Below are 20,869 nucleotides of genomic sequence, written 5' to 3'. Positions count from 1 at the left end.
CGTCTCACAAAGGAATGCAAAGTAATGGGGTTTTTTTGTCAAGAAACAAGTTTGGTTGTAACTTAGTCCAAATTCCATTGTTGTGATGTGGAAACCCATGACACAGCCACGTTGTATAATTAATAGGAAGAGGTCACATCTGTGATGCTAATGTTATACCAAATAGAGATGATATGTTCCATTTTACAGTTCTATGTACCGGGTGCTTGGATGCCTTTCTGTAACTTACAGCCAAGGATAGCTAATATAATCAAGTCTAGTTAGACTAGCTCAACAACCTTCATATCGTTAGTATCCTGATTATACAGAAAGGTGTGTGCATATATGTATATACACACAGACAGACACAAAAACTTATGAGGAGGACATGAGGCTCTTCGGTGACATATGGAGGAGAAAAATAAGGTAGCAGACTGATGATGACTTCCTCTATTTACTCCATACGTATCAGCAAATCAAGTGTATAATTCATGTATGATCCTGTTGGTAATAAATGCAAGGAAGGGCAACCTAGGATGTTGTTCCAGTGCTACAGCATAGAAAGGAGTGTTATAGGTGGGGTGATGTGCACTGGAAAAACTGAAAGGCAGTAATAATGTCTTAGGTTTCAGAAATGAGAAGTTCTGAGCAAAGCACACCTCTTATTTTCATAGCAACTCTGATCCCTTTAATAGGAGTAAAATAAGAAGGCAGCTACTACACTACACTGATGCTTGCCAACCTGCAGTATTTATTTTGCTTGGGTTCAGGTGCAATTCCAGAGAGAATTAAAGGTTGCCTCCATTTGGTGCTGTTCTCTGCATGCGTGTTATGAGTCTGGCGACGCATGCTAGAGATAGCCACCTATAGCAGAGGTTAGCAGTACACATTGTTCAGTGAGATAAAGGACTTGCAGGGAAATTCCTATCAGTTACTTAGTTCTAGAGTCCTGCATTGGAGAGAAATTGCCTGTTTGGCTAATATTCTGGCAGCCTCATGACCAAAAAGCTCAGGTCCTGAGCTGCTCACATGTGTACCAAGAAATGGCCTTCCTTTGAGTAGCCTTTGCAAAGTGATGAATGCTATAGAAAACAGGCAATTGTGCTTGCATAATCCTCAGTGACCTCCATCTGCGGAACAGACATGTATGCTTTTAAAAGTATCCAGATCCTGTGTAGACTTGAAGCTAAAATGAAACAATACTAATATGCAATGCAAGTGTTAAAAAAATATAAATTACTTGCATTTGCAGAGCATGTGATTCTCCTTGTCAAGTAGTTTTGAAAATGTACAGCTACACGGGAAAACCTTGGTTTTGGCTGAAGTCCTTGAATGAAATGAAGACACCAAAACAAAACCAAAGAAAGATGTAATTTAGTTAAGAATCCAAATACTCTAAGTAACCTAAGTGTGTTCTAAATAATTATTAACATCTTTAACGTGAACTGGCTTTATCTGGACACAGAGCATGGGGAGCTCGTTTTCCTTCCTTTTCAAGACATGCTGTAAATCCAGCATTTTGGATGGTGCCAGCTCTGGAGGAAAAAGCCATGGCTCTGGAGGAGCCTGGACCCTATGTGCTATACATATATATATAATGAATTATTAAGGTAGTTCCTCTGACGTGGAGCCTAGCTTTGCTTTTAGTCAAGGTTTTTGTTGGATTGCAAAAGTTATGTTGGCAATGTTTCTGTGGTTAATACAAGTTAATGCATCCGACTTTATAGTTCTTGGGAGCAGACTGATTAAATGAGAGACGAAACATCAATGATATAAAATACTATTTTTAGGTTGAATGCAACAGGCTATATTTATGGGAGAAAAAGACACAAATGTTTGTAGATGCATTTTATATATGCAGGGCAGGCATATTCATATAGTTGAAGCACAGACCATTGATGTAAGAGGTCTAGCCTGTGGGAATCTGGGCAAAGCCTTGTAATTTCTTGTGTGTTGGCAATGGGAATTTTTACAGGGGCTTTGTCAGATTAAATTGGGCAATGCTTGCTAAAATACACAGTGAGATAGATAAAGGGATAATCGTGTTTCCCTTCAAAGGCCTGTGGCTGCAAGTCATTGTATATGATCTCTGATGCAGGTGGTCTGCTAGTTGTTAACTCAGCATTATCAGGGGGCTGTTTTGAACTTAATCTAGCTATTATTGTTGTTGTCCCCCCCTTTCTTTATTTACTTACACTTACTCTCCCTTTGTGGCGTTTTATAGTCATGTGAGCCAGAAGGCAAATTTCCCCTGGACCCAGGCCCAGGCATCTTCCTGATTACAGCACTGGGCTGACTCACCCCAGCAACCTCCACTGCCAGGCAGAAAAGTGTCACCTTCCTCGGTCGCTGGTAGTAACAGAGTCAGAGCTCTGTTTTCTCAAGGCTGCAAAGTTTGCATAACCCAGAGCTGGGCAAACCCTAATCTAAGGTTACACCAAAACACGAGTCTCGTAAAATGAAAGGCTGTATTATCCTATGAACAATAAAGCCTCAGATAGGGTCTTAGGAATTGGGGCTTCTGTTTCTAGCTATGCCACGGGTCTCACAGGTGACTAGTGATCTTCCATTTCACTTCCCAATGCTTTATTTTCCTTATCTATAAAAGGCAGGTAACAGTGCTGGCTTCCTCTGCAATTGCTTAAGAAAACTGTTAAAGACAACATATTGCTAGGGTAAGGAGAGAACGCATGCTGAAGCAGCAGTATCAGCTTCTGTGCCAGTGGTGGTGGTCAAACCTAGTTGACGGAACTGGAGAACAGGGCCAAGAGAATGATTCTCGGTCCTCTGAGGAAAGAATTACTTTCTTTCTAGTCTTGAAGGGTTGTATCTAAGATAGCTTGTTATCAGCCCAACAGGGCTGGAAGTCAAGTTAAGATCAAGTTTAGATGAGTGGGAAAAGATGAAAGGAAACATTTTATCGGTCAGACTTTTATTTTTTCTTGTCTCATTAGAAGAATTAAGAAGGGAGCTGCTTGAAGGTGGTTGCATGTTCAGATAGGAATAGTTCTGTGGAGTGTGGTTAAGTGGTCACAGTTGAATTAAGACAGTCACATGAATGATAAATCCATTTATTGTGTGACACTGCAATGTGTGACAAAGATGTACCTCTGTATGAGGGAAGTTCTCAAACAGGAAAAGGAGGTATGTTGAAAGTCTGTACATTAATTCCTGACAATCGTGAACCTTTCAGACAGCAACACGATTGGTGGAGTTAAACTTAAAGCCCTAACACACCTACTTCTACAGTGGAAAAGACTTTATACATTTTTATATAGGCTAGCTGATTTTTTTACCTCTAGAAATATCCCACAGTAGAATATTTTCCACCTGGGTAGGGTGACTTTATAAACACATATTTGAAAACCAGTCCAAATTCATAAGAGCATATAAAATAAGGGGCATAATGTCCTTGACTGAATTCAGTTAAACACATTATTTGTATTAAGGGTTCAGATGATTCATTATACTTTATTCATTTCTAATGGCAGAAAAGTCTGAAAATACTTCCATTCATACACTTAACAGGAGTGACTGGGTTTCATAATGTTCTGTTCTAAATAATCAAACCTATAATTCTAAGAAACCTTCTGAAATAAAAATATACAAATCATTATGTTCACCCAGACCCAGTAATGTGTCATCAGCATATTTCGATCTAAACTGAAAACAGAGTTTTTTAGTAAAAAGCACTGCAAACTCTAGCTGGGCATAATTTATTGCTGCCTGCAAATTATATTTTAAATCCTGGCCCAAGAACAGTGATTTTTATTACTCTTCTCAGCACTGAGCGCCCATTAATGCAGTACGTGATTTATTCATGACTTTTTTTCATATGTATTTATATGGGCAGGAAGACACTGTACTCATGGGTCTGAGTCATTTTTCCATAGGAATCCTGGAAAGATGGTAAGGAGGTGGTGCAGTGCACAAGCAGACAAACACACAGGCATCCCAGAGGAAAGAAGGAAATATGATTTAATCACCCCAAAGGAAATAAATCTACTGATTTGCATTTGCTTTATGGTTTTGCTGCTTTGTTGTTATGCAAACCTGAATACATTTTGTAAGTCTGCTCATATCTTTCCCCTGGTGAACACAAAGTCATTTTTAATAGTTTTCCCTGGGGATATTGTTGCATGATTTAATTAGGGTTTTTTTGCTTAAATATTTAGCAATTTATAAGAGCATATGTACCTGAACATAAAACAGACGCATGATCTTTGCATGTTGGCTAAGCATAGTCTTGAAGCTGCAAGATTTACTCCCTGAAGTTTTCTTTATTTGAGACTGAAAGACGTTGTGTAGTGGTGACTTTGTACCAGACAGCCTCAGGGAACCTAGATGGCTTTATTTTGGGATGGCTCCTATTTTTACCTGCAACCCCAACCATGTGAATGTACCATGGAACAGGAGCATGGGGCTTTCTAAGGGTAGTTGAGCTCCTTCCGATACTAACATGGTTGTTTGCTTTGAAAACATTAGGGAATTGAGAGAAATGAGTTAGATAATGGATCTTCATGCCCTGTGATCTGTCCCACCTTCATAATTAGTCACAGACTAACAGAGCTTCAGCTACTCCTCACCACTTGCAAGAGAGAGAGGAGAGGGGCAGAGAAGTCAGAAGCAGTGCTTGTTCTAGGTGGTGATCTGTCCCACCCTGCAAAGGCAGTGAGGTGAAAAAATGGTCTTGTTTCGTAAAGGAGCCGAATATCTTAGTATCTATTTCATTTAAATTCCTATGGAAACAGGAAATTATGTTCTCCACCAAAGAGATGGACCTCAGTTTGTAGGATGTGTCTCTCACAAATTACTACAGGATCTGAAAGTTCTAGGATCTGTAATTTCAACACAGCCTGTTTGGTGGATTGCCTGTCCAGCACAGTAAAGAGGCTGGCAGGAGACCACACTTTTGGAACCAACCTGGAGAACTGCTTCCAAATCTGTCCATCATTTAAAAAAAAAATCAAACACAAAGCAAGTTGCTGCATTCCGACAACAAACCCCGTAAACAATTAGGTGGTATTTTTATAGTCTTTTCTTTTAACTGAAAGGTCAAAACTCAACTGATTTTATGTAGATTAAACCAGTTTCTAGAATCTCTGCCTGAAAAAAGAGCAGAACAGTGAAAAATGTGAAACAGGTTGTGAGGTGATCCTAGAATCTTCTTGGGTATATGCCCAGGTAGCTCATGGGTTCTTTGGAGGCTCTGCCTCAGTTCCTGCTTGCTCTGCATTGGACTGGATGCTGTTGCTTAGATCCTCTTCTTAGATCCCCGTCTTTTTGATCCTACTAAACAATGCTTCTAACATTTTCTGATCTATTTGGACAGCTCTCTAGTCTTTCCAAATAATTCAGTGTGTGTGAGATCCACCTCATCTCCACTGATGGTTTTTCCATTGATACAATATGGAATATCGTATACAGTTCCCCTGCTGTTGCCGATTATGCTGGCAGATGTTTCTGGTAGTCACAAGGCCTATTTAAAATGATGGAAATAATGTTATTTACCTAAGACAAGAGCAAGCTTTGATTTGTTTAGTGTTTCAGAGATTACTTTATTTGCTGTTTGGCAGCACGATCCTACCTCCTGTGCAGGCTTCAGCTGACACTTCATGTGTCTAAGCAGCAAGTGAAGCAATCTCCTGTGGATCTGGTGGGATATAGAGGTTAGCCTGAGCTTTAGGTCTGCTCAGATTCTTTCCAAGAGCACTCAGAAGCTGCATGGTGTCTCATTCGCCCAAGAAAGGCAACAGAGGACATTGCAGTCTACATCCCACCCAGCTCTGATGCTCCAAGAGTGAGCTCTGACTGCTTTGATGTAGCAAGCAGTTGTAAAGGCATGTTTCCCTGTCCGTAACCAGGTGGTCGTTGGACTCAGGAATAGTATGCAATAGGAGGCAGAAGTCCTTTACACCTGTCTGCCTATCCTACTGGTACACTAGTGCTGGCTATACAGCCATTTATGATGGTTTCTGACAGATGCTGTAGTTTATGAAGACATACAAACCTCATGATTGTTTCTTGTGAGTTGTATATTTGGACTCAGTTGCTGAGGTGGCAGATTTTCCACTCTAGAAAGGACATAAAGCAAGCAGTCTTTAGTTTCAGCTGAAGAAAAAATTATAAAGTACACAATAAGAGCTGATAAAAACAATCACTTCCCTCTGGGAAACTTTTGATGACAAAAATGTCTCTACGTCCCGCTGTGTGCCTGTAATACAATCTTTGAACTGTACTAACTTATTTCTATCATGCCAACATATTTTCCTGTTTTGTGTTTTCCCTTTTAGGCCAAAATTGGGTCTGGAAAGCTCATGGGCCCTAAAGGTGTTTCTGTGGATCGTAATGGACACATCATTGTAGTGGACAATAAAGCATGCTGTGTTTTCATCTTCCAGCCGAATGGGAAAATAGTCACCAGGTTCGGTAGTCGAGGAAATGGTGACAAGCAGTTTGCAGGTACACTTGACGGTAATATGTAAATCCCCTTTTCTTGCCTCTTCTGCTCACATTTGCATGACGTTTGAGCATGTTGAAGACGCTCTATCCTACTCATTTTTCCTGGGGTGGAAAGATTCTACTAAACATACAGCTCCTATTCACTTCACCATTTGTTTAATTGGTCAGGAAGACTGCAACATCTGCTCTGCAAATGTAGCTGTAACCAGGTTGTTTTATCTACCTCTCTGTGCCTGGAAGCATTTCAGATCAGTGACCCAAGGAAAACTAATCTTAACTAGCATTTTATAAATGTTTTGTAATGCCTACACTCAGCTGTTCATGATAATCAACTCAAACACCATGCTTTGTGTTTCCAATGATCAGATACACATCAACCAATGCCCTAAGTGGTATCTTCCCATTAGAAAATGACTGTAATGGGATAGTGTTAAGATTGAGATCAGGAAGGCGCAGTTATGCAAACGGCAAATGCCAGTTTGGGGAAATTGGCACTTAGAGTCAACTGATTGCTTGCACATGGTGTCTTTCAATTAGAACATGCAATTAACTTTAAAAAAATAAAAAACCTGACATATTTTGAGTGAGTAACTGTTCTTTCAAAATTTGAAATGAAGATGCCAAATTACATATGCAGGTCATTTTGCAGGTGCTAGGTCACTCTGAATAAGTAGTTATAGGTATGGTCTGATGTTCTGACTGGTTCAGAGCACAGGAGAGAAAGAGCATCAGTGATATAACTGCTTTTATCTCACTTGAGATCTCTTGCAACGTCTTATGACACAAGTGCCATGTATATAATTTATGAGAGCTTTGGCTCTAACACAGCTAAGTGTCACCAAAATTTTCTGGGTATGTCCGATCTCTTTAATTTTAAAATTTGTAAGAATACCTCCTGAAAATGACTGCAAATACTCTGCAACAGTGCATTTGAGAAATGTATCACCTCTTCTTCATGGTAGGCTACATAAAACAGGTGAATTGTCATTACTTGAATGTTTTCAGTGTAAAGGTTTTCACCTTTTTTATGGTTTACACTGCTATACTGTGAAAATTGAAACCGAGTTCTGATCTGCTTAATAACTCAAAAGAGCACCAAGTATTTTGATTCAGGTACTTGCCTGTTTTCAAGCTACCATTTGTTTTTTATTCAAGTTTGTGCACATAGTTCATTACACAAAGTAAAGCAGAAAATGCACTTTTTTCCCTGAAATTGTTCTTCTAAGTAACTTTTGTATTTATCCGAAAACTTGACTGCTCAAATGCTTGTAAGAAGTGAGCACACAAAGCATAGAAGATTTCGGTTAAGACTTTACATGGACATTTTTGAGAACTATTTTCACTGTATACACAACTTTATGCCTAAGCACTATATGTTTTGTCTTGTTAATAAGCACATAAATATCTACATAGTCATCTGTATATGAGAGAGGAAGGAATGAACAATGCTTATTGATAACACTAGCTGACAACTGGTTGAAAAAGAAATTATTTGTGTTTACAAAAAGGCATGCTGAGCTTTTTAAACCATGAAATGAAATTACTCTTAATTTGAAATTGGTATTCCCAATTTGACTATTATTGCTCAGAAGCCAAATATAATATTCTGGCAGGCTGAATAATTTTTTTGATTTAAGCAAACTTCTTGTTTTAGTGGTATTATTATTTTTATAATTTTTTTTTCTCCCTCTGCATTGCAGGTCCTCATTTTGCAGCTGTAAACAGCAACAATGAAATTATCGTTACAGATTTTCATAACCATTCTGTCAAGGTACTGTCAGTTGGTGGCAACTTGGAAAGCTTTTTCATTTTATCATGGTACTTTCTTGGGGAAAATAAAGTATTGTTAAAAACAAAGAGATCACACACTGTATGTATGAGATCTGATATAAGGACTGCACATTCAGAGACCTTTGCATGCACTGCATTGCTTCACGGTGATATAATCTGTTGCCTTTGGTGCAACTATAATGTTCTCTAATTCAATTGCTTAAACGTAAGTAGTACCTGAGATAAATAATATCAACTTAATTATTTTTATTAGCTCTCTGCCAAACCTGTTATTTACCCTATGCTCTTTCCTATTTTAAGTAAGTCTGGTAACTGCTTTGGAATTTCCCAGTAATAGCTTCCCATATTTCTAGTTGAATAAAATTATAACAGAGTAAAGACACCTGGCAATCTTTAATTCCATACCTATAAGCTTTAAGATTAATAGATCCATTTACAACCCGATACTTGTAACAACTGTGTAACCATCAGTTTTCATCCAGTACCTCCTGCACTGGGCAGAACTGGCCACTAGTTCTTACACCCATGGGAAGTCCTGACTCATGGCCTGTTAAACGGGCATGGTAAGATAAGGTGGTATATTTGTTTGTCCCAATAATAAACCAAAACAAGGATACATGTTGAGATGTCGACGTGGTAGAAAACGTATATGAAGGAGTTATTGGCCATTTCAGAACTTACCCACCTGTTTGTGTTTGTTTTCAGGCCATGACATTCCCTTTCAATCACTTTCCATGATCTTTTTCCCTCCCTTAACAGGCAGCAGCAGCAGCGGCAGGCGAACACGGGCAGCAGAACACTGTCCTACCCAGGTTCTCAGGCCACGTGTGCCGGTCCCACGCACTGGTGAAATCCCAGGGATTTCACCTAATGGCTGCCTGTTCTCATTGAACACAAAGATAAACCCTCAGTCCAGTTCGTCAGTATTCATAACTTAAATGATAAGTCTTCTACGTTCACCTGAAATAGGAAATCACTGTCTGAGCATAGACACCCTCATGTCGTGAGCGGTTCTGAATCATCTGGCTTTTGAATAGTGACCTTGCCCTTGTATCCTTTTGGAAGTAGAAAGGAAGTAGCAACTCATGTGGTTTGGATTACAACAAAGAAACCAAGGCTACTGCAGGAGCCCTATAGGAGATTGTTTGCGTGGTTTAGCAGCAGGAAGCCTATGACTCCATAAATTACCCCTCCACCAGCCGGGCTTACCATGGTAACAAGAATGCCTGGAGAGAGTTAACAAGGGCAAACTAAAATGAAAAAAAAAGGAGCAAGTGAAAAGATGTAAGAAGTGTGGCATCTTAGCAAATTTATAATTATTGCATTCCTAATGAGAACAGAGCGTTCCCGTCTGTCTCTGGTGTGACTCAATGGGATAAAAATGTTATTTGTTACAATTTGGTACTAACTGGAAAAGATTCTTATTTTTGTAGTGTTCTCTAAACCAGTACAGATAATTGTAGACACTTTGGAGAGTAATTTATAATGCGGGTGATGCTGTTAACTTTTGTTAGACGGTGGGGAAAGAGCAGAGAGTAAATTTTGTTTTAAATAATAAATAAATTTATAATTAAATAGATTTCACTCGTGTGGGTTCCAAAGCCTCTTCCTGCCACCAGTGTCTTGAATTAAACATCCTCACTCAGCAACATTATCCTCCCTCCCCCATTAACCTTCAGGCATGTTCCTTCTTTCAAGCATCTTCTATGGAAAATCCTACTCAATGTAGACTTCTCTCTCATTTGGTCACTCACCATCCCCATTTTAACCCAGGGAGAGAGCAATACATCTTTGCCTGTTTTGTTTTTTTTTTTTTCTTATTAGTTGACTTTTTTCTACTTTCTTTCATCATCTGAGGCACCAGCCTGGTACTTCATTAATTTCCTCCCCAAAATGCTTTTTCTCTGTTCACTGTGGGTGTTCAAGAATAGGATAATTTCGTCACATCTTCCACCTTCTTAGCACTTCAGTGTGCACTTGGCACTTGTCAGGTCTTTGCATTTTCTTGTGCAAGCCATAGCCGGTCTCTAAGAACGCTGTTGGACCTTGTGGCACAGCTGAGCCTGGGTCCAAGATGGACCAGAATAAACAGAGATGGCTAAGGCACTATGTAAATGACACATCCTGTGTCTCACTTGGTCCTCTTCGTGCATCCAGGTCACTGACAGAATAGCCGTTGATCGGTTCCATCTTTCTGCCGTCTAAACCTGTTACTCACCATTACAAAGAATTCAGTTGCTGAACTGTCTATACAGAGAGCAGCATGCCATGATTCCCACTATGTGTTAGACGACGAAAGTCAGAGAAGAGTGCATCTGCTCAGCTGGGTTTCTGTAGGGCTGACTCCCAGTGCCATATCTGCGCAAGGCTCTTCTTAATTCAAGATGCACAAGCTGCAGAGGGGTTCCTGGGGCCCTCCACCTCTGTGTCTGAGATGAACCTGATCTTAAGTGAGAAGGGAAATACTGTATGGTGTAATGGAGCTGGAAGGAGACATGGGCACCTTTTCTCCCATCTTCAGTGTGTCTTCCTGGGAACTCTTCAATTCCCAGTTTTGTTAACAGGTGAACTGGTAGTAGTAGATGACTAATATTTGATATAATGCCAGATTCAGGTTTTTGTTTTAACCCATACAGGTATTTAACCAGGAGGGAGAATTCATACTGAAGTTTGGATCAAATGGAGAAGGAAACGGACAATTTAATGCACCAACTGGAGTAGCTGTAGATGCTAATGGAAATATTATTGTAGCAGATTGGGGAAACAGCCGAATACAGGTAGAGATTTCTTTATTTCAAAGGTGCTTGATTAGGAAAACTAATGGATTGATAACTCTGGCCACTGAAGTCGTCAGACTTCCCAAGAAACAAGGTAGCAGCATTAGAAGTTATGTGGTTTCTAACACAGCCTTTTATATGCCTCATTGCTGGTCTGTCCACTTTTAGAAGTGGTGGTGTCAGACCGCGGACTTGCCAGTGTGACTGCTAGCAACTCTGATGGTTACTGTGACCAAGGCTCTTGTCTCCGAGTAGTTCCCCAAAAGCTATTTGATGACTTAGGAGACTTACAAGCATTGCTGAGATGATAGTCATTTATAATCACCATAACAGAAGACTGGAGACATGGTGGAAAATATGAAAAAGCAAATGATCTGTATAGACCCTGAGGCAAATGGAGCAGATTTTTATCATCTTTTTTAAATGTTGAGAAAATATTCTGCTTTTATGTTATGAGAGTTGCACTCTTTTTATCTTTCAAGTGCTAATAATGGTCTTCTTACTTGCCAAAGGATATGTAATAAATAAATGTATGTATTATTTTCACTGAATATAAAAACGAGGGAGCTGCTTAGGAGTTGTTCTCAGGAAGCACTGTCAGCAGTGTAAACAAATTCCTGGGTTTCTCTGTGTGGGAACCTAAGATTCATGCTGGCCACAACAGTAATATTTGTTAGGAAAAGAAGGTGTTGGTTGAGTTCGTGATTGAGTTTGATTTATTGTAGCTGGCTATTTTTAGAACAAGGAACAGCCGAGGTGCTCTTTTTATTATTATTTCATTGCATGTGTAAATCTTGCCAAAGATCCTGGCAGCTTTAATTAGTTCTTTTTAATAAGAAAATATATTTGTATATAAACTTGTATACTATGAGAATAACAGATCAGATTCTGCCTGTGTTTATTCTAGTGTATGTCAACCATTTCAGAAATGAGAAGTATAATGGTGTAATTGAGAGCAGACTTGTGTCCGCTATTTTTCTTTTTTATTCATAACATTTATTCTGTGCTTTCTCACCCTCAAAGGTTTTTGATGGAAGTGGATCATTTTTATCCTACATTAACACCTCTGCTGACCCACTTTATGGTCCCCAAGGTCTGGCCCTTACTTCAGATGGCCACGTTGTAGTTGCAGACTCTGGAAATCACTGCTTCAAGGTCTATCGATACTTACAGTAGCAATGAGCTCTGGAGCTGGATAATCGTCCACCCTTAAGAAAAGACTGGTCCTAGAGATCCAATGCAGGATATCTCCTACTTTGAGTTCATTTTTAATAATGAAGGAGTCTCTTATGGACTTCTCGTGTTAATTTCCAAACTTACCTTGTTTACATAGGACTTGCACCTCTTACGTTTCTCACTGAACTTTTTGTTGTAAAGGTTAATACACAAAATCCTCTTTAACTGAGTTCATAAAGACAATGTGATATTAAACACAAACTGCAACTTATGGAACTGGAATTAACTAATTAGGCAAAAATGAGAAAAATTTGGGAAAAGTCCCCAAAGCTTTTTGAAGACCGCGAGGGGCAGCTCCTGCTCAGAGCTTCCAAATTTGAAGAAGTATCATTGTTATGCATTATTTAACCCAGAGGTGATCCTGGGAATCTTCTAGATCTCATTATCATGGTATGTATTACACTTTTAGCATTCTTCAGTCTTACTATCTATAACAAGTAGCTCCTTTTAGTATAAGGGTAAGTCTCACAAAATCGGTCTAGCTCTAACTGTCAGACCTAACACAGCTCAACGTTTAGCACTATGAGAATCAATGCAAATTCCCTACTCATGTGGGATTAATGAAGGATTGTTTCATGTGCTTGTTTTTCACTCTTCCTCTTGCTCAATGTGCTGGAAGGACTTTGCAGAGACCTGACATTTCTAAAGCTCTGGAAAAACTTAATTGTAGTGATACATTAGTGAGAGCTGAATTTCTGTATAACGACAGACCTTTTGACACCAAACTAGTTCATTAGGATCAGGGTTATTACAATGTCAACTCAATTAACCTCATGTGTGCCACTCTTTCATATGTGTTCATTGCCACGTTTCCTTAAGGCAACTCATTGTATTAACCAATGAAAAGCAGCATCACACAGGACAGAAAGCCAGAGAGGTACCCCTATGGAGGACCTACATTATACAACCAAAGGAACTGTGGTAAACAAAGGTTGTATAGGAAAGCCAAGGGTTACCAAAGCTATTTGTTTTTACATGAGAAAAAATACATTACAAATAAGAATGAATTTGAACCAATTCCTGAAGTCCTTCATCAAAGGGAATTTTGTTAGAGGACAAAATAAGGACTCTGAGATTTGTTCCGATTTGTTTGTATGTATGACTGACTGACATAAAAATAAAAAAATGTAAATGTAGGTTATTTCAGCAAACTGGAACATATGTATGCCATTTGACAATGGCAGTACTCTGAAAATTACGTCCCTCCTTCTTCCTGCTGGATCTCTCTACTGTGTTCTTTGTTGAAGTATTAATTTAATTGGAAATGCTTACAATCATATGACTTGGTTCTGTTTTTAATGTTTTTTTTAGAGTGTGAACTTGTCCTTTTTAAAGTAGCATTGGCTTTATTCTTATTTCTAAATACAGTGGTCAAAGGATGAATTGCTACCGTAGCCTAATATAGATAGAGTGGTGCTCACTCTTAAACCTCGTTTGAGGAGCTGGTGAGCTTGCTGCCAATGCCTACAATTGCCTGGGAAGTACTGTCTGTCTTTTCGCATTTGGAGGGCCTTGAAACAAAAGGGCATTGGGTCAGGAACAAGGGAGTATTTTAAGCATGTTTGCAAAATGGAAAGAAATCTTTGTTAAATTACTCGTTATAAGTATTTGTCTTATTTCTAAAAGGTTAAGATTGTTGTTTCAGTGAATTTGAGAAAAACTAATGGTTTTTTTTGTAAAGATGCATTTGACTTGTAAAAATGCAGACTCCAAGGTTCTTAAATGTGAAGTTTCTCTGTTTTTTAGTTACTGTTCCTTAAAGGTATTTTCTCTTCTTTCCCTTGTTTATTTTTTGCACATAGAGCCAATTTACAAATTCTTGTGCAAAGATAAGTTTCCTTATTTCATTGGAATAAATATTTTGTGTATAAGGCTTAAGGTTTGGACTATATAATGCAGCTAAGAAACTGGTGGTAACATTTTTGAAATATTAACACTCAATTTTGTTATTACCAAGAGAACAAAATATCCTCTGCTTGAACTGAGTTTGTCCTAAAATTCTGAAGATATCTCAGCCATTACGCAATAAACTGTCCTATCAAAATTTCACAAAGTTGTAGATCAAATTTTCTGATGATCCAGTACTTTCCTTCTAAGTGTCCTTATAAGCAACCTTCTGGCAAGCAAACAATTTCTGACATTGGAATGCCCTTAAATGGCGAATTTATCAATGAAGAAAAGGTACGTAGCATTTTAACTGTATTTATTAACAAAGAGAAGAGGTTGCACAGGTTCTTTGAGATAAAAACTTAAAAAGAGAATGAGAAATGTGCTGTTGCTGTCAGTTATGGATCATATTAATCAAATCTAGTTCCAAATTTGGATTTTTATAATAACATTTTACTAAACTTGTGTGGTTTCCCCTCAGGAAACGTTGCCAAATCCTCTGTTGCCAGGAACTCTGAGAAGTACAGAAATCAGACCCTAACCTATATATCAAAACATATACTTAAGACTGTACTATTCCGTGTATACACTTTTCTTCAAAAGATTTTCAGTCTTTTTGACTCAATATTGTTTACCAGGACTTTATATAACCTATGTCAACCCAGTGCATCCTGATGAAATATGGAATTCTGCACACAACCCCCTTACAACCCAGCTAACAGCTGTTAGGGGTGATGGGGATTTTTTCTTAAGACTGAATAGTCTTTTGGGTTTTCAGACATTATGACCAGAGCAGCACTTACTGCACATGAAAAATGGCACTAATTTGGAGTTCCTTCTGATAGCAAATGCTGCCAACTACAATTTCAAATTCAGTGGCATAGGGCATTCCCTTCCAAGGTCTGACCTTATCTGCCTGGCACTGGGAAACTGAGAAACACATTGCTTTTGGAGTGTGCTTCTGAAGCCAACTTAGCTAAAATGCTTGGCTTACAAACCTTACAAAGAGCAACCAAAGCAGAAATTCTGTTCTAAAAAACTGGCAGATTTTTTTCTCATCCAATTAAGTGAACGTCAAAATTGCACTACGTGATTTGCTGAGTTGTTAGCATTTATTAAAGGCTTTATAGGCATTCTGCTGCCAGATTTCAGGTATAACCAAATGTTCCCTTGACTTCCCTGGAATGCTAATTGACTAGCAGCACAGCATGAATGGTGAAAGTATGTGCTTCATTTAACTAATCTTCCACTCAAAAGTAATCTCAAAAGGTTATCAGATCTTGTGTAATTCGGAGCATTTTAGGACAAACTAGCCAGCTGTACTGTCATTGTTTTGTGAATAGAATAAAAGGATCTGTTCAGATAAATCCAATATAAACAGTAGGGGATTTTTACATAGGCTAAACCAGCAGCAATGTAGCTGAAAAAGAAAAGGAAAATGGTTTAGGCAAGCATTTGCCTAATGTAGATGGAGAGTTATTTATTAGTAAATGCTCTTCCGTTCTGTAAAAGCTAGAGGGCTTTCGATTTTATGTCAATATTTTTTATAACTAAGGATCTAGTGTTGCCATAATGAGAACTATAAGTGCCCAATATGTTGTGTCTGTTATAAAGAAATGACTTTCGGTTGTGGGTGACAGCTAGTTAGGAAATCATGATGTACACTGAAAAATTTCTTCAAGAATTGTGAGCAGTGACTGTTTTGGCCTGGTTGTGGAGAGTGCGCGAAAGGTATCTGTGCTACGGAGTAGGAAGATTCCGAACGGGTTGTGTTATTTCTGATGAATGTACAGCACTTCAATTGATGTTTGTGAGCAACACGGCCTTAACCCTGACACTTTTGCTTTGGCTTTATGACATGGGAATGTTCCCTAAGCTGCATAGTGTGTGGCAGTAGCCCCTGTTAGAAACCTCTACCAGTTGATACGCTGCAGCTTTCCAGTTCTAAGAGTGAGTCTGTCTTTTTGCTTTATTTTTTTTAAAAGTTTTTGTACATTCCATCTTTGTAAGTCAACCTCATATGTTTTGTGTACATGTAAGCCTTGCACTCTCTTGACACACATAATGAAATATTCTTCTCACTTGTTTTCCTTTGTTGTTTTTTTGGTTTTTCTTAAATCCCTGTGAGGCTAAATACAAACTTTGTCTCCTTAAGGTCAAGGATGAAAGATGCGCATCAAAGTGTTCGTGTGTGTGTGTGTGTGTAGTTTTAGCTTCCTGTGTGCCACGGTATTCTTGATGCTTTAGCCGACGATTAAAAAAAATTACTCTGTCTTGGAAATGTAGGAAAACCAGAGTCAAATGTGTACCTTTACCACGCACAAAAATTTCAAATAATAAAAATAAAGCTTGTTTCCTCTGTTATTTTCTGGTTGAGGATTTATTTTTCATATGTCTCATACTCCCTGTCCCTACAAATAGCCCCATAATGCAGGAAGATGGGTAATTTTTTCCAGAAGGAAACCCTGACACCGCAGGTCACAAGCCACGAAAACTGTGATTGTTGCATGGGTGTTAAGCTTTTATGTAGACACAGAGGAAAGAGGGACTTGGGTTCTTCTTGGGAAGAAGGTGGGGAGTTGGGGCTTCCTTGTCTCCTCCCCTCCTTCTTCAGTTCAGTAATCAAAATTAACATTTTCATTGGTGGCAGTAAGATTGAGAGTTGTAAGCTTTTCCATTTGCATCGTGGAAGTATCCAGTACCTTTCAGCTATGCTGTGCTATACTCTTTGAAGGGTCTGCTGCAGAAAACCAAATATAAATTATTGTAGAACAGAATATTTGCCTTAGGAGTTCACTCTGACTCCTTTCCTGTAAGAACAAATTTTCAGCTCATGTTAACTTTCATTTTACATAGTACTTATGTCTTCTTGGGCACTGGTGAACTCTCCAAACCTGAACCCTGTGAGAACTCAGTGTGACTGGGAACTCGCTCACGAAGTAAGAGAGAACCTTCAGATGCATCATTTGGCTTGCAATCAATCTCACTGGAAGGGACCAGAGAGGTCAGACTTGGTGACGTGTGTTTGCTCGGTGGCAGGACACTCGGAAACGAGACAGCTGAAACACAGAGCAGCCATGCTTTGTCGTGGACCTTGCCCCCAAACCCTCTAAAGGACTCTGAAGGAGTCTAAAATAAATGTTTTATTCTTTCTTACAAGTCATAGGGAATGCCAGCAGCCACATTTTGAGGCCTTTTTTTCTCCTCAAGGCAAACTTACTACAACATAATGGATCAGTTTTGTTTTTCTTTGTCAGTCTTCAGATGAATATATGTCCAGAAAATATAGTCCTGGTGCGGAATGTTCTGGAGTATATTGTCTATCTGCCCTGAAGTTCAGATGCTTACAAGAGGCTTTATTTGGCTGCCAGCTAAAAAAACCTCACAGCTTAAAGAAGAACAGTGTTGGTTTAACATTCAGAGTTGCGGAGCACCTGTTCCTTCCCATGCAAAAAAGTCCATGAAGAAGAACAGAAGAAATAGCACAGGATACCCTGAAGCCGCAGGGCTGCGTAGGCAAGACTCTTGTTGCATTCCCAATCTTTTCTCACTCATAGGCCAGAAATTTTTTCTGGCCCCTGGATTATTACAGCAGAGGCTCTCCACCGCTGAGCAAAACCAGACAGAGAAGCAGGCAGGACGTTGAGACTGGGGAGCACTGCCCTTTACCAGGAGAATTCTGCAGTAAACGGCCGACGTCCTCTTTGGCCCTCCCGTGGTACTTACTCCAATACCGACCCCAATGCGGCGGCAGCATCTTTTAGCAGCTCTCCCTGAGGCCGAAATAGCTAAAGGTGCATGTATTCTGGGCACCCATCGTTAGCCAGGATCTCTCTCTCTAGAGTGCTAACTACTTAACGTATCGTTGCGTGTTCAAAAACGTTTCGTTGTTCCTTAGGTTGAAGTTCTCTCTCACATCCAGCTGTGCTGCTCTGCAGTTAACTATCCCCACGGTTTTGCTGACAGTTCATGCGAATGCTCTCTTAATTTACACCAGACAAAACTATCTCAGTGACCTGGAACAGTCAATGTCATTTCTCTGGACAGATGTTTTCCCCAGGTCCCAGCTGTGCTGGTGGAAGAGAGAGCCACCACTTGCTGCTCACTGCTGCCTCCAGTTGAAGGCTGCTGACCCTCCGATCTGTTGGCTGAGCTAGGCAGATGAACGCTCACTTGTTCTTTTAGTGAAATGCCTAGTTACCAAAAACCTAGTGCTTAAGCTACTCACCTCATGAGTTGGTAAGTGCTTATTACTCCAGCAGCGCTGCTAGCAAAGCTGTGGAAGCAGTAAGTTTTGGAGGAGGGCCAGCAAGCATTTCTCACCGGATTAGATGTTTGTAGGGAGAACGTCTGCTTACAGTCCAAACACTCATCCGAGGATGAAATGAAGCAGCAGATGCTGCAGAGACCGGCCTGTGTGGGATACTCACGGATCAGATTGCTTCCTGACAGCCGGCCACATCCCACCGCAGACTGCTCGGACCTCAGAGGAGTTGGTATTGTCTCCCGTGGGTGGGCATCTCCTAGAGCTCTCCTTGTCCTCCATCCTCAAGCTCTACTGAAGCATCTTTTTGCTGTCAGTCATGCAGATGTCGTGGGAGGTAGCCACAGGACTCAGAAGGTTTTCTATTACTTGCCTGGAAATAAACTGATCTGCTATTCAACTTGAATTCTTCCCTTTGCTGAATAAACAGCTCACGTAATTGAAGACTGTACTATGGTGCATACATACAAAAGGAACAAAAAGGACAATTTTCATTCTCCTACTTCCTAACCTTCCTGCCTGCCATTGTCACTTTAATGTCATTTCAAAACAGAATTTATGAAGGTAATTCAGTTACGGATTTGTAAAAGCAAAATGAAGGAGGGTACAAATTTCATCTCATCTAAGCATATTTTAACACTGACAAAGCAATGTATTTTCTTTACCTCAGGAACAGCGAAGAACTGTTTTGGCTGGTACTTAAAAATCTCGATCAGATACCTAGCATAGAAAATTTCAGCACAAACCGCTAAAGCTGAAGAAAATGAGAACAATCTTCTAATAAAAAGGCACAGTTATGAGTCCCCCTTCCACAGGATTTCCATCCATTGTCTTGGTTTTATATTAATCGTATATGATTAGCAGTTTTGTGAAATACCACATTTAGACATTCTGAAGCCCATTAAAAATGTCAGACCTTTATGTATTTCAGGAGTCGCTCATTCCACTTTACCCAGTAATGGAAAACTACCCCCACATGACAAAGCACGAGACACCCCTGTGTATCCTCCCTCTGTTTGGGACCTCTTCCACCCCGTGGTCTTTCAGACTAGTTAGTTTTGATCTGGTGCTGCAAAATTTGGGAGGTGTTAAGGAACCTCTTATTACAGAGTAAATCGGGCCTGGTGATTTGGCCACAGAAGGGCTTCGGGGCTGCCAGCGCACTCGGGGCAGCTGAGCCTGGCTGTCCCCGGGGGGCACGGGCAGGGAAAACCTGCTGAGCCTCCTGCCCCACCATCGCCCGAGAGCATGACCTAGCGTTTCGGAGGTGGACGTGCCGGGCTGGCTTGGTTGCTGCGATCACGTTCAACTGCCAAAACCAGGAACGCCTTCCAGCTGCGGCTCCGGGTGTGTGCTCCGGCTGTGTGCCGGCTCCATCCTGGGACGAGACCTGGCTGTTCGCTGCCGTCAGGTGTGACGGGGAGACGGGAACATTGCCGCCTCACGCCTGCTGGACAGAAGACGCGAGGTACATGCCCCAGGCCTGCTTCAGAGTGGGCACCCTCTGAAACCCCTTCCTCCCTCTCCTCTTCCTCCTCTCCCAGCAGCAGGCTCAGCTCCAACCCCCACTGTGCTCCTCACACGTGTCGCTTGGAGAAAACCCACGCCACAGCAGGTGCTTTGCAAACGTCGTAGCAACCGTTTGCTTGGCAGTGGTAAAAAAAGGAGCAGAGCTCGGTTTTATTTTAGGCTGTGAAGGAGCAGGAAGGGGCCCACGTCCTGGGGGAGAGGAGGTCACGGCGCCGGGAGGAAAACAACTGTCAGCGGGAGCGTGGGGACCTGCGCGCTTTGAGGGCTGGCCAAAGGAAGGGAAAAGCAGGGGACAGAATATGAGCCCTCACAACAGATGAGGAGGCGTGCCAACAGATTTCAGCACAAGTTAGCGCGCTGAAAATGTGATGCACAAGGAAATATGGAAGAACAAGAAGTTTTGTGTTTTGTATGAATATCAAGCTTCGTATTAATAACGTCCTGTCTAACTTGCATTTCATTTTTAGTAATACACTGGTGCGCACAGTGAGGAACAGGATCACGGCCAGGTCTGCGTGGAAGAGAACCTCAGGTTTCAGGAAAGGGGGCACCTCGCAAAGGCCACGGAAGATCTTCGTGGGGACCGCCTGAACATTTCAGCTCGCGCGTTTTCATTTGCTGGAATTTAAACTCCAGAATTAGTATGGCAGATATGAACCCACTGCTGTTAAACTGCAAAGCAATTTACCAGAACTGCTGTAGCTGAAGGGAGATAATTTACAGCGCAAATAATAATTAAAACAAACTGTAAGTAATTGAAGTCGCTAGAACAGTCATCGCCACAAACAACTGTTTCAAGCAACACCAGATGTGCCCAGGTCCTTTGCTTCTATGGGCAGGGAGGGTTTTATTTCTCCACGTCCTGGGCTAGTCGTACAATACACACATCAGTTCAGACCACTGTTAATGTGTTCATGTTTTATCTTTACTGCTGGGCCTTGGA

At 40.5% G+C, this 20,869-nt stretch overlaps 1 protein-coding gene across 13 annotated transcripts in view; it reads left to right on the top strand.

Annotated features, from left to right (window-relative positions):
* The window catches only part of TRIM2 (tripartite motif containing 2), a 118,449-nt gene extending 101,953 nt beyond the window's left edge, over positions 1-16,496 (top strand). For 11 of the 13 annotated variants that reach the window (XM_087736958.1, XM_087736953.1, XM_087736959.1 and 8 more), the window contains 3 exons: positions 6,273-6,453; positions 8,142-8,212; positions 10,869-11,432. In XM_087736958.1, coding sequence (XP_087593084.1) covers positions 6,273-6,453; positions 8,142-8,212; positions 10,869-11,177 — 561 coding nt within the window. In that variant the 3' untranslated portion in view covers positions 11,178-11,432. Of the gene's footprint in view, positions 1-6,272; positions 6,454-8,141; positions 8,213-10,868; positions 11,433-12,032 lie in introns of those variants that run through there. The other 2 variants (XM_009474737.2, XM_009474736.2) reach the window with 2 other exon arrangements.
* Positions 16,497-20,869: the final 4,373 nt, after the last annotated feature.

This window comes from Nipponia nippon, unplaced genomic scaffold (genome assembly GCF_047370975.1).
Source record: "Nipponia nippon isolate SJK-2023a ecotype South Korea unplaced genomic scaffold, ASM4737097v1 scaffold_6, whole genome shotgun sequence".
Lineage (NCBI taxonomy): Eukaryota > Metazoa > Chordata > Aves > Pelecaniformes > Threskiornithidae > Nipponia > Nipponia nippon.
The sequence above is the reverse complement of the archived record's forward strand: the minus strand, read 5'-3'. Positions and strand labels throughout refer to the sequence as shown.